The sequence below is a fragment of the Dryobates pubescens genome, chromosome 9, assembly GCF_014839835.1.
Source record: "Dryobates pubescens isolate bDryPub1 chromosome 9, bDryPub1.pri, whole genome shotgun sequence".
Lineage (NCBI taxonomy): Eukaryota > Metazoa > Chordata > Aves > Piciformes > Picidae > Dryobates > Dryobates pubescens.
In genome coordinates this window covers 12,978,888-12,991,595 of record NC_071620.1, presented here as the reverse complement: position 1 = coordinate 12,991,595, position 12,708 = coordinate 12,978,888, and the positions used below count along the sequence as shown (strand labels likewise).

The 12,708-nt window shown below is 46.9% G+C and overlaps 1 protein-coding gene across 22 annotated transcripts in view; it reads left to right on the top strand.

The window, feature by feature from the left end:
- The window catches only part of EPB41L3 (erythrocyte membrane protein band 4.1 like 3), a 109,692-nt gene that overhangs the window by 48,413 nt on the left and 48,571 nt on the right, over positions 1-12,708 (top strand). For all 22 annotated transcript variants that reach the window (XM_054164136.1, XM_054164137.1, XM_054164138.1 and 19 more), the window contains exon 4: positions 11,598-11,702. In XM_054164136.1, the coding sequence (XP_054020111.1) occupies positions 11,598-11,702 (105 nt within the window). The remainder of the gene's footprint in view (positions 1-11,597; positions 11,703-12,708) is intronic.

Here is a 12,708-nt window from a genome sequence, read left to right as displayed (position 1 = left end):
GCCTTTAAGATCCTTGGGGCTGTTCAGCCTGGAGAAGAGAAAGCTCTGGCTGGGGAGACCTCATAGCAGCCTTCCAGTAGCTGAAAGGGTCCTAGGAGAAAACCGGAGAGGGACTGTTTTCAGGGGCTTGTAGTGATAATGCAAGGAGGAACGTCTTTAAGCTGCAAGAGGGTAGATTTAGACTGGATATTGTGAAGAAATTCTTTACAGTGAGGGTGGTGAAACACTGGAACAGGTTGTCCAGGGATGTTGTGGATACCTCCTTCCTGGAAGCGTTCAAGGCCAGGTTGGACAGGGCTGTAAACAACCCGGTGTAGTGGAGAGAGTTCCCACCCATGGCAGGGGGAGTGCAATTAGATGATCTTTAAGGTCACTTTCCACCCAAACCATTCTGTAATTCTGTGATCATCGAGTCCAACCAGTCCTCTCCTACCTCAGCTGACCCCCACCCACCGAGAACAGGGGACACCAGTGACGCTTTCAGAGACTCCGGCTTTCCATGTGCTCTGCAGCCTATGGCAACTCCATTTGATGTAGGGCTGCAGAGATGCCACAGCCAGGCTGCCATGGAAACATTTGCTTTCGTTTACTGGTGTCCTGCATGATAAGAAAGTCTGAGCTGTACAGGAATGAAGAAAGAGTATAAATTACCAACGGGTTCCAACAGCTGAGCCTTTGAAAATCAAACCTAATTATTTTCCCATTTATTTAGATGATGCTTTAGCTTTCTGATCTCCCTTTGCCATGAGTAATGTGTACATGCTCAGAGCAGGAACAACAAAGGCATATCCCAACCTGGCTTAAGAAGATTCTTCAAAATTAGGCTATGTGTAAGGGAGGGGATGGCAGCTGGTTCCACTCCATCTCCTCATTAAAATGCAGTGGTGTTGAACACAGAAAGTGGAGATGGGGCAGAGAGGGGAGAGAAGGGAAATAAATCCTAGAAATAGCCTAGTTGTACTACAGCACTTGAAACCCCCTTCTTAAAGTGGAAGGAACTCAGAAATTGATTATTTCTGCTTGTTTTCTTGTACCTGAGCACAAACCTGAACTGGAGCCTTCATCGTACTTAAAGGGGCCTAAAGGAAAGCTGCGGACAGAATTTTGATCAGGGCCTGTTGTGACAGGACAAGGTTTAAACCAGAAGAGGGAGATTCAGACTAGAGAGAAGGAAGAAATGTTTTAATCTGAGGGTGGTTAAGACTCTGGCCCAGGTTGCTCAGAGTGGTGGTATATGCCCCATCATCATTCTAGGTCAGCTAGTCTAGGGCTCTGAGTAACCTGCTCCAGTTGCAGATGTCCCTACTGACTGCAGGGGGGTTGAACTAGATGACCTTTAAAGGTCCCTTCTTTTATGACTCAGCTAACAGGTCCCTTTTCGTACTGCACAAGTATCTGTTGGTCTCTTCCTTGTAGCACATGACAGGATGAGAGGAAACAGATTCAAGCTGCAACAGAGGAGTTTAAGGCTGGACATGAGGAACAATTTCTTCTCCAAAAAGGGTTGTCAAGGCCTGTAACAGGCTACCCAGGGCAGTGATGGAATCATCACCCCTAGCAGGATTGAAAATCTGTGTGGATGTGGTGCTGAGGGACATAGTTTAGCAGTGGACTTGGCAGTGCTGGGTTAATGGTTGGACTTCATGATCTTAAAAGTTCTCTTCCAGCCTAAATAATTCTATGATTCTGAGTGCTGAAACTCCTTTTTGGAGACCAAATGGGCATGGAGAGTGGTGTTTCACATGAATTTTCCTTTTTCCTGTTAAAATGTGAGGGAACATGGACCATTCCTTAAAACACAACAAGTTAAAGATGGTCAACTTGAAGAGCAGAGAAAAATCAGACTGATTTCTGCTGTGAAATGGAGAAGAAAGGAGAGAAAAGATCCCACTGCCAGCAAGGAGAGTGGTGACTGACTTCATGTGTTTCTTTTCCTGGCTTGCAAAACCACCTCTTGTTGAAAATCCCTTCTGGGTTCCTGTGTGGCAATGGAGGGACCACACAGCCCCATTGTCCTCTCCCCACATACCATCCCACCTCACTTTTCTCCCTCTCACAGTGGACCCACACAGGGAGTTTAACAGCCCTGAATTTCTCCTCTGTTTTGAGGTGGGTTTTAATGTCAGGGAGAAAACCTCTGTTACAAGATGCACTCAGAAGGATCCAGTTTCATTACCCCCTGCACATTTTAATTGTTTAATGAATTCCACACAGCCTCCTGCAAGTGGCTTTCCATGTGAAACTCATTACTGAACCCAAGAGGGAATCTTTTTTTAAGAAGCCTTTTCCTTTTGACCCACTCCTTTCCTTACATTTCAGTTCCTTTAATACCAAGAGATGTGGGTTAGCTTTTTGTTGCTTCCTGAGGACCTGTTTTGGTGACTGTGACTGGACTGAGATGCAGCGGCAGCGTCACACGAAATGTTTTCTGTCGCCAGACCTGCTAATTAGGGCTGACTGAGATTAGCCAGAGGATTTGGTTAAGATCTATGTTACCTGACACATGTCAGTAGGAGTCTGAATATGTTCCAGCTGAACAGAGCTAATACACAGCTCTCCAGGCCTGCAAAATTACTCTAGGTTGCTCTTTATGAGTTAAAATAGTTGTCAGCTCAAGAAGCTTAATGGTTTGGAAGTTGATAGTGATGTTGGCCAGCTCATAATCATCAGCTGTGAGACTGAGCAGAAAGAGGTGTTTTGCTTCAGTTTGGTAACTGAAACAAAAAGATGTTTCAGCTCCCTTTAGTGGTGATGATGATGGTGATGATACTGTTGATGTTATTACTGATATTATTGTTGTTATCATCATCACCATTATTGTTACTGATATTATTGGAGTAGTTGTTATCATTACAAATTAGTTATTAATATTATTAAATTAGTAGTCAGCACTGGTGAGAACCCAAAATTTAGACAACAGCCAGGGCCAGGGAAGTGACTGGCCCCCTGGACTCAGCTCTGGTGACACTTGGAATACTGGCTTCAGTTTTGGGGCTCTCACTTCAAGGACATTGAGGTTCTGGAGTGGGTCCAGAAGAGGGCAACAAAGCTAGTGAAGGGTCTGGAGAACTGGTCTTGTGAGAAGCAGCTGAGGGAGCTGGAGTTGTTGAGCCTGGACAAAAAGGAGGCTGAGGGGAGAACTTGTCACTCTGTATGACTCCTTGAAAGGATGTTGGAGCAAGGCATGTATATTGGTCTCTTCTCCCTAGTAACAAGTGATGGGATGAAAAGAAACAGCCTGAGGTTGCACCAGAGGAGGTTTAGGTTGGTTATCAGAAGAAACTTCTTCACTAAAAGTGTTCTCAAACACTGGAACAGGCTGTCCAGGGAGGTGGTCAGTCACCATCCTTGGAGGTGTTTCAAAGCCACTGTGCATCCCATCATTTCACTGAAGAAATCTAAATCAAAGTCAGTTCAGCTTGAGCCAGGCCTTGTGGAAATGATGCTGGTGTGGCACTTACAGGGCTGGACCCAGAAGAGGAGAAGAGCTTCCCCAAAGCTCTTCACAGCGGGGAACATCTGGACCATGTGTTGTCCAGGGAAAAGGGCTCATAACCTTAATGGGAACACATAGCAAAGCACTTAGCCAGCTGGAGTCTCCTGGGTTCCCTCCAGTTGATATTCAGCTGTTTCACAGAGTAGAGGAGAAACAAGAATCAAAACCAAGTTGTACCAAGGAAACAGCAGATTGGGCTTTAAATCTCACCTTGTGGCAGAGCAGAGGACATGGTCACAATCAAATGACATGCCCAAAGTTTAAAATAACAAAAAAACCCCAAACATTTCCTCTCCACATGCATTTTTTTTAATCTCTTGCCTTCCGTTAACGCCTTCTGCAAATGATGTGGCCAGGGAAATGATGGGCTGAGCAGACCAAAAAACCTTCATGTTGCTACACGGGAATCATTGGGCATTTTTCATAATGGTGGAAACCACTGAGAGGGGGCAGCCTACACTGGCAAGCAGTTTCAGCTGCTCTGGAACTGCCATTTCTAGGGAATAAATGATGAGCTGCAAGCTTCCCAGTGAAGCGTTGCCTCCGGTTGCCTTCCCTTGGTGCGCCGCTTGGACACCAGCCAGGCATCAGGAGCATGTTCTCCATCTGCTGAAGTTTTTAACAGTTTTTTCGTTCATGCACACTCAAATCCAGTACTGCAAGGTTAACCTGTCTGCAGGAGCTCAGGAGAGAAGGATCTTTTACCACACAGAGAGGTCTGTTGGCACAAGGGGTCCATCCTTGTCGGTGGCCTCACTAGGGTGATGCTGCATCAATCCCTCCATATTTCTCTTCTTCAGGCTCATTACCTGGGATGGTCCTCACCCCAGAGAGCCTGCTGCTCCTTACTGGGTGTCTGATGCAGCCAGCACCCAAACTCCACACATGTTTTTAAGCACTACTGGAGTATAAATCACAACCAGTGGATGAAGGTCTTTCCTTACCTTTTCCTTCCCCAAAGCAGATGCTCAGATTTTGAAGGCTCCTGCTATTTCTGGACAATATGTCCATTTCACCATCTACCTCATACCCATCACAGAATCCCAGCATGGTGGGGATTGGAAGGGACCTCTGGAGATCATCTAGTCCAACTCCTCTGCTAAAGAATGGTCACCCACAGCAGGTTGCCCAGGATCACAATATCCAGGTAGGTTTGGAGTCTTTCTGGAGAAGGAGACTCCAAAACCTCTCTGGAGAGTCTGCTCCAGGGCTCCAGCACCTTCACAGCAAAGAATTTTTTCCTTCTGCTTAGATGGAACCTCCTTGGTTCCAGTTTGTACCTGCTGGCCATTGTCCTGCACTGGGCACCAGTGAATGAGTCTGGCCCTATCCTCTTGCCCCCCACCTTATACATACTAATGAGCATTGAGAAGCTCCCCTCTCAGGCTGCTCTTCTCCAGACTAAACAGCTTCAGGTCTCTCAGCCTTTCCTCCTCACAGAGATGCTTCAGCCCCTCAGCGTCATCAAGGCCTCCACTGAACTCCCTCCTGTAGCTCCTTACCTTTCTTGAACTGGGGAGCCCAGAATTGGACCCAGAACTCCAGATGTGGGCCTCATCAGGGCAGAAGAGAGGGCAAGGAGAACCTCCCTTGACTTGCTGATCATGCTCCTTTTAATGCACCTCAGGAGACCATTGACCTCCTTGGCCACAAGGGCACACTGCTGCTTGATGGGGTACTTATTGTCCACCAGCACTCCCAGGTTCTTCTCCTTGGAGCGAGGTCAACCCCTCACCTGTACTGGTGCAGGGGGTTATTCCTCCCCAGGGGCAGGACCCTACACTTGCCCTTGTTGAACTTCATGAGGTTCCCCTCTGTCCAACTCTCCAGCCTGTTCAGGTCTCACCGAATGGCAGCACAGCCTGATGGGGTGCCAGCACTCCTCCCAGTTTTCTATCATCAGCAAACTTGCTGAGGGTTCACTCTGTCCCTTCTTCCAGTTCATTGATGAATATGTCATCCTTCCAGAGAAGCTGCTGATTTTCAGGTCACGCTTCTGCCAAGCCTCCCGGCATTTTGTCACGTTTCCTGCCCTGCTTCTGTGTTACTCAAGTGCCTCTTACCTGCTCCAGCTCCCAGCTGAGCCATCTGATTTCATCTCCAGCTCTGTTGCTAGTTGCTCCCATTTTATAAGTGGTGTACCCACCTTAACATTTGGAGTTGCTGCTTCCAGACCAAAACTAAGTCACTCTTCACTTTATTATTACCCCCTAAAGATATTAGCTTCCATATAAAGTCCTCACACCTCACATGAGTGATTTTTCTCCAGCTCAGTTCCATGTAGTGCTCCCTAGGCTGCTTTTATGTTTCCTTATGCTTCTCTGTTGATACAGTGAACCAGCAATCCAAGATGGGACTGGGTGATGAGGACATACCTGCTTGCAAAGCAAAGCTTTGATGGGCAGCAAGATCTGTCTCTCAAGGTTTATCTTCCTCTGGCAGAAATGGTTTTTGATCTGAAGTGGTAAAGCTTGAAGCACAGGCTATGCCGTTGTGCATGACAACCCCAACATTGACGGTTTAATCCTATTCAGGGTACCTCAAATCTCCAAGCCTCATCATCACTCTGCCTCTCCTGCCTCAAGAGCATCTTTCTGTGTGATTTATTTCTGTTTTTCAGCCCAGTCTGGCAATGTAGGTCAGGGAGAGCTCTCTGGTTTTTGAGTTCAGATGGCGAGATTACGTGCTAAATCGGACTATGGCGACAGCAGAGACCTTTTTTAGCTGAAAAGAAACAAAGTGTTTATGCCTGATTTTTGTTGATAGATGCCAGGAACTATTTCTGTTGGTTCTCCTCACTGGGGTGGTGCTGGGCTCCTGCATCATTAGCTGAGCTCACCCAAGTATAGGTAGAATAAGGAAAATATTTCTATTTACACCAGGAGAGGCTTTGGTTAGACATGAGGAACAATGTCTTCCCCAAAAGGGTTGACAGACTGCCCAGTGCAGTGGTGGAGTCCCCATCCCTGGAGGGGTTTAAAAGCCATGTAAAAGTCATGCTGAGGGATATGATTTAATGGTGGACTTGGCAGTGCTTCACTGACAATTGGACTTGATGGTCTTTAAAGTTTCTTCCAACCAAAACAAGTCTGATTCCATGGTTTATAACTGCTATTGGAAAGCTTCAGCTGCTGTATTGAATCCCACTCAGCTTCCCACAGAGTGGCTTGCAGGAGGCAGTGGGGCAATCAGGAGGTATTAAGCCAATACATCAGCTGCACATCTGGTTAAAATCCAAGCCCAAAGAAGCTGTTTTCAAAGAAGCTGAGCAAGGAAGGTACTTTCTCTGCAAAGCCTCCAACAGCATGGAATAAGGTTCATTATTTGAGGTCAGGATTTAGCACATCATAGAATCACAGAATCATTTTGGTTGGGAAAGACCTTTAAGATGATTGAATCAGATGCTGAACCAGTAGTCCAGCACTGCCAAGTCCACCATTAAACCATGTCCCTCAGCACCACATCTACAAGGCTTTGAAGCCCCTCCAGGGATGGGGACTCCACCACTGCCCTGGGCAGCCTGTTCTAGGACTTGACAACACTTTCAGGGAAGAAATTTTTCATCATGTCCAACCTTAACCTCCCCTGGCACAACTTGAAGCTATTTCTTCTTGTCCTCTCCCTTGGAGGAAGAGACTGACTCCCACCTGGCTCAGAGCCCCTTGCAGGGAGTTGTAGAGAGACAGAAGGTGTCCCTTGAGCCTCCTTTTGTCCAGACTAAACAACCCCAGTTCCCTCCCTTGCTTTTCATAAGACTTGTTCTCCAGACCCTTTGCCAGCTTTGTTGCTCTTTGGACACACTCCACGCTTGCTGAGGGGCTTTGTGTGAGACTAATGAGTGTGCTGAGAATCAAGCTGTTGTTTGAGGAATAGCATCCACTCTTTTTGCCATGATGGCAGAGCAGGGCTTGCGAGCTGTTAACCAGATCTCAAGTTCTACAGCACAGCTTCTGTCGATGCTCTTGGGCTGCCCAAGCATTTGGTGAGCATCACATTTGACAGGGATTTCTGTAGCCCTAGTGCATATGTAGCCATGGCTGTTACTCTTCCACATACAGACATGCTCCAGAGCCCTTGTTATTTCTTAGGTGCCCCTTTTGCTGCTCTGCTTTGTCCTCAACTTGCAAACTCTCAGAGCTTGTGTGATGCCAGCCCTGGTGTGATCTCTGCTGCAGAAAGCAAAACCTCTCATTTGGCTTGATGCCAGAATCATGACTGGGTCACCAATCTTCTTACTGGGATTTAGTATTTTTTTAGATTAGTGCTGGCTTTTGAGGACTGCAGGCTCAAAGGGCATTAAGGAAGGTTGCCTCTGAGCAAAACCATGTCATGTTACACAATGTCCTTGGCACTGGCTGCAGGTATATGACTGCAGCACCAACAGCATTTCCTTGCATCAAGTGCATTCACACTGAAATAAAGAAAAGTCTTTTTAACACAGCTTTTACACAGTTAAATCTTCCTGAAATTGCCTAGCTTTTCATTCCCCTCACATTTGGCCAGGAAGAAAAGGACTTGGGAGTGTTGCTTGACAGCCAGCTGAAGATGAGCCAGCATGTGCCCAGGTGGCCACGAAGGCCACCAGCATTGTGGTGTGGATCAGGTATAGTGGGGCCAGCAAGACCAGGAAAGTGATTGAAGTTGTGGAATCTCCTTCTCTGGAGGCATTCAAAACCTGCCTGGGCATGTTCCCATGTGACCTACTACTAGGTCACAAAGGTGATCCTGCTCTGGCAGGGGGTTTGGACTAAATGATCTTCTGAGGTCCCTTCCACCCCTAGCATTCAGTGATTCTGTGACTCAGTGATTAACTGGTGGTTAGGAATACTTTCAACTCGTTGTCACAGTGAGAACTCTTTTCCCATAAATTCCCCCAGCTGAGTCTCCACATTGCTGAATTCCAACCTCCTGACAACAGACTTCCTCATTCTTTCCTTGTGAATTACCCAATTCACATGAAAATATGGCCAATCCCAGCAAAAAACACACAAGCAAACAAAAAAACCCACCCCAAACACATTAGAATAATCATAGAATCGTTTTGGTTGGAAGAGATCTTTGAGTCCAACCATTAACCCAACACTGCCAGGTCATCACTAAACTATGTCCCTCAGCACCACATCTACACAGCTTTTAAACCTCTCCAGGAATGGGGACTCCACCACCTCCCTGAGCAGCCTGTTCCAGGACTTGACAATGCTTTTGGGAAAAAAGATGTGTCTTCATGGACAGCTATGTGCAAATCCTTTCTCTTTCAAATCCAGGTCCATAGGTGCAATACTTCTAGTCTGGAGAAAAGGGGACTGAGGGAAGACCTCTCTCTACAACTGTCTGAAAGGAAGTTGGAGTGAGGTGGGGACTGGTCTCTTCTCCCTGGTTACAAGTGATCAGACAAGGGGAAATGGCCTCAAATTGCACCAGGGGAGATTTAGGTTGGATATTAGAAGAAACTGCTTTACTGAAAGGGCTCTCAAACCCTGAAGCAGACTCTCTAGAGAGGTGGTCGAATGCCCATCCCTGGAGCTGGTTCAGAGACACAGAGGTCTATCACCAGCCTTGGTAGAGTTACATAATGGTTGGACTTGATGATCTTAAAGGTCTTTCCCAACCAAAACAATTCTAGGATTTTACTTGTTCATCTTGCTGTGCTCCTTGACTGAGCAGAAAGGGAGGTGAAGTTTTCATTCATGATGTGCCCTGACCTTACAGTTACCACACTCTGGAGTTGATGGTTATTGGTGGCCAAAACAATGCCTGTTGTAGCATTTTGGCTGTGAGACTCTTTCTGAATGTGACCTCCTGCAGTTGGTATCAGGCAGGAGATACTTTCCCACCTGCATGCTGCAGCCAGCCCTGGCTCAGCATTTTGCATCCACATGAGACTGCAGCATTGGTGCAAAAATAGAACCTCTCCAAAATGCGACACTTGGAAGGCTGCAATTGCTTTCATTTCCAGGCAGCTAAGAGGGTTTCTTCATGCACTTCAGCTCTTCATTCTTGTTCACTATCAGGGGGAGGAAGGTAATCTGCTTGTGAGTAAAAATAGAGTAGGAGAGGAGACTGGCACACTACACTTCAGTCAGATACACAGTGATTAACCCCTTAATGTCTACACAAAGGTGCATAAGGAGCCAAATATCAAGGCTGTGCTGGTTGGAAGGAACTAGGTAACTAGGTGGCTCATGGATCAGGCAGGACAATAGGTCAGGCCAGCTATGTGCATTGCCTGGCCAATGCCTTGAAATCCTCTGAGATCAGAGGTGTCTTGGTCTTGCTGAGATACGATCCCCATGCAGCAGTGCACCTCCAAGGAGAAATCTCACAGACAGAGGATTGGATTTTTGCTGATGGTACCAACCTGGGAGGAGTGCTGCCACCCCATCAGGCTGTGCTGCCGTTCTGTGAGACCTGGACAGGCTGGAGAGTTGGGCAGAGGAGAACCTCATGAAGTTCAACAAGGGCAAATGTAGGGTCCTGCACCAGTACAGGTGAGAGCTTGACCTGCAGGAAACCAGCCCCAGGGAGAAGGACTTGGGAGTGCTGTTGACAAATCTGCCGTGAGTTAGCAGTGTGCTCCTCTGGCCTAGAAGGCTAATCGTGTCCCAGGCTGCACAAAGAAGACAGAGTGAGGGTCTCTTCCCCCCCACTACTCTCCCCTAGTGAGGCCACATCTGGAGTCCAAGGTCCAGTGCTATGCTCCCCAGTTCAAGAGAGCCAGGGAATTACTGGAGAGAGTCCATCTGAGGCTCCAGAGATGCTGAGGGGACTGCAGTATTTCTGTGAGGAGGAAAGGCTGAGAAACCTGGAGCTGTTTAGCCTGGAGAAGAGAAGACTTCCCTTTAGTTTAGGGAAGCAGGTGGTGGTGAAACAGTAACCTGAATAATTTTGAATTGTTCACCGTAATCCTAGAGCACAGGTCTTGTGAGGAGCAGCTGAGGAAGCTGGGGTTGATAAGCCTGGAGAAAAAGAGGCTTGGGGGAGAACACCTCATTCTCTACAACTCCCTGGAGGTCAGTTGGAGCCAGGTGGGGGTTGGTCTCTTCTCCCAGAGAAGAAGCAATAGGACGAGAAGAAACAGCACTAAGTTGTGCAAGGGGAGGGTTAAGTTGGACAGGAGGAAAAATTGAATGGTTGTAAAGCACTGCAACAGGCTGCCCAGGGCACTGGTGGAGTCCCCATCCCTGGAGGGGTTTCAGAGCCATGTAAATGTGGTTTAGTGGTGACCTTGCAGTGCTGGATTAACAGCTGGATTTGATGATCCAACCTAAATGGTTTTGTGATCTATGACAATTAATGCATCTCAGCCCTGGCAGGTGTAGTTTCTGGAGGACAGTTCTGTCTGCATTGGGGTTTTTTGGTATTTTGTCTCAATGTCACATGTACACTGAGAACTCAGATGACCTGCATTTTCACTACCCAGTACCAGGGATACTATGAAGCTTCTGCTAAGGACTCTGGCTCTTGCCAGTGAGAGATCTTCTCATCTAATGTGTCAGCAGTAAAGAAGGTTAGTGGGACACTGGAAAGCTGCTTTCCTACCCACCTGTGCTCCCATTGAGACACTGGGCTCTCCAGAGTTTTCAATAGATGTTGTTACTCTGTTTCCAATGTATTAGACCCAAAAGGATCCTGGAATCAGTCCACATTGTCACCAAAGTAAGAAAGATCCCCACATTTGGGTTTTCCTCCAGTGATCACCCCTCAGTAACAGCTCTGAGCAGGAATAGTTGTTAGCATTGCTGGTTGCTGCCATTGCACACAAAGAACATTCTGGTCTGTGGAGATACGACTACAGTGTGCATTTGAAGTTGCAGTTTCTGAAGGACATGAGAGAGCTTCTCCTTCAAACTCAAACCATGGCATATACTGACTTATTTTCAGGTGCACAAGAAGACCTGGACTTCCAAATAAAGCAGATGTGCCTCATCCAGCTGAGATTTACGAAGCTCCAGGTCAACAAGTTGGAAAGACACATGAGTAGAATTAAACAATTTTGGAGTTACTGCTTTGGGAATGATTTTGGGTTTATTTTGAGGATTGTTGCTGGTATTACTTCATTTCATAAGAGTGATTTTTGTTTTCCCTTGTTTATTTCCCACAGAAACGTTCCAGAGGTCAAGTGCTGTTCGACAAAGTCTGCGAGCATCTGAACCTCCTGGAAAAAGACTACTTTGGGCTGACCTACAGGGACACAGAAAACCAAAAGGTAACCCACAAAACCCTGGCTGCTCTTTGGAGTGTGGACATCAGAACTCCCCAAGGCATCTCCAGACTGTTTCAAGCAGTCCAGGGTTTTTTTTATCTTCTTTGGCAAGTTCCATAGAGGTGACTTGAGCTGTCATAACTCAGCAACTCGGGAGCATCCCCCTATTTCCCTGGCCTCCCTCTTCTCTGGCTGTTTGTGACATGAAAGAATTACATCATCTAGCTGGTTCCTTTCCTTTTATGAATTATTTCATGACTGCCATCAGATTTACATTTGTAGATACACTATTAATAATATTCAAATAGGGCTTAATAACACCTCATTGCTCTCTACAACTACCTGAAGGGTGGTTGTAGCCAGGAAGGGGTTGGTCTCTTCTCTCTAGCAGCCAGCACCAGAACAAGAGGACACAGTCTCAAGCTGCACCAGGGGAAGTTTAGGCTCAAGGTGAGGAGAAACTTCTTCACTGAGAGAGTCGTTTGCCATTGGAATGTGCTGCCCAGGGAGGTGGTGGAGTCACCATCCCTGGAGGTGTTCAAGAGGGGATTGGATGTGGCACTTGGTGCCATGGTCTAGTCATGAGGTCTGTGGTGACAGGTTGGACTCGATGATCTTTGGGGTCTCTTCCAACCTTGGTGATACTGTGATACCTATACTGTGATACTGATACTGTGGTTGGGATACAGACAGGCAGGGCTTGATTGACTTATGCTCACTGCTTAGATAAAGCAAGGCTTTGAGTCTTGACTTTATCTTCACATTAGGGTGACTATAAGAAAGGTGGAGACAATGTTTTTAGCAAAGCCTTTTGTGACAGGACAAGGGGTGATGGGTTTAAACTAGAAGAGGGAGATTCAGACTAGAGAGAAAAGAAGAAACTGTTTAAAATTAGGGTAGTGAGACACTGGCAGAGGTTGCCCAGCAGTGGTTGAATCCCCAGCCCTGGGGCCATTCTAAGTCAGTTTGGACAGAGCTCTGAGCAACCTGCTCTAGTTGTAGATGTCCC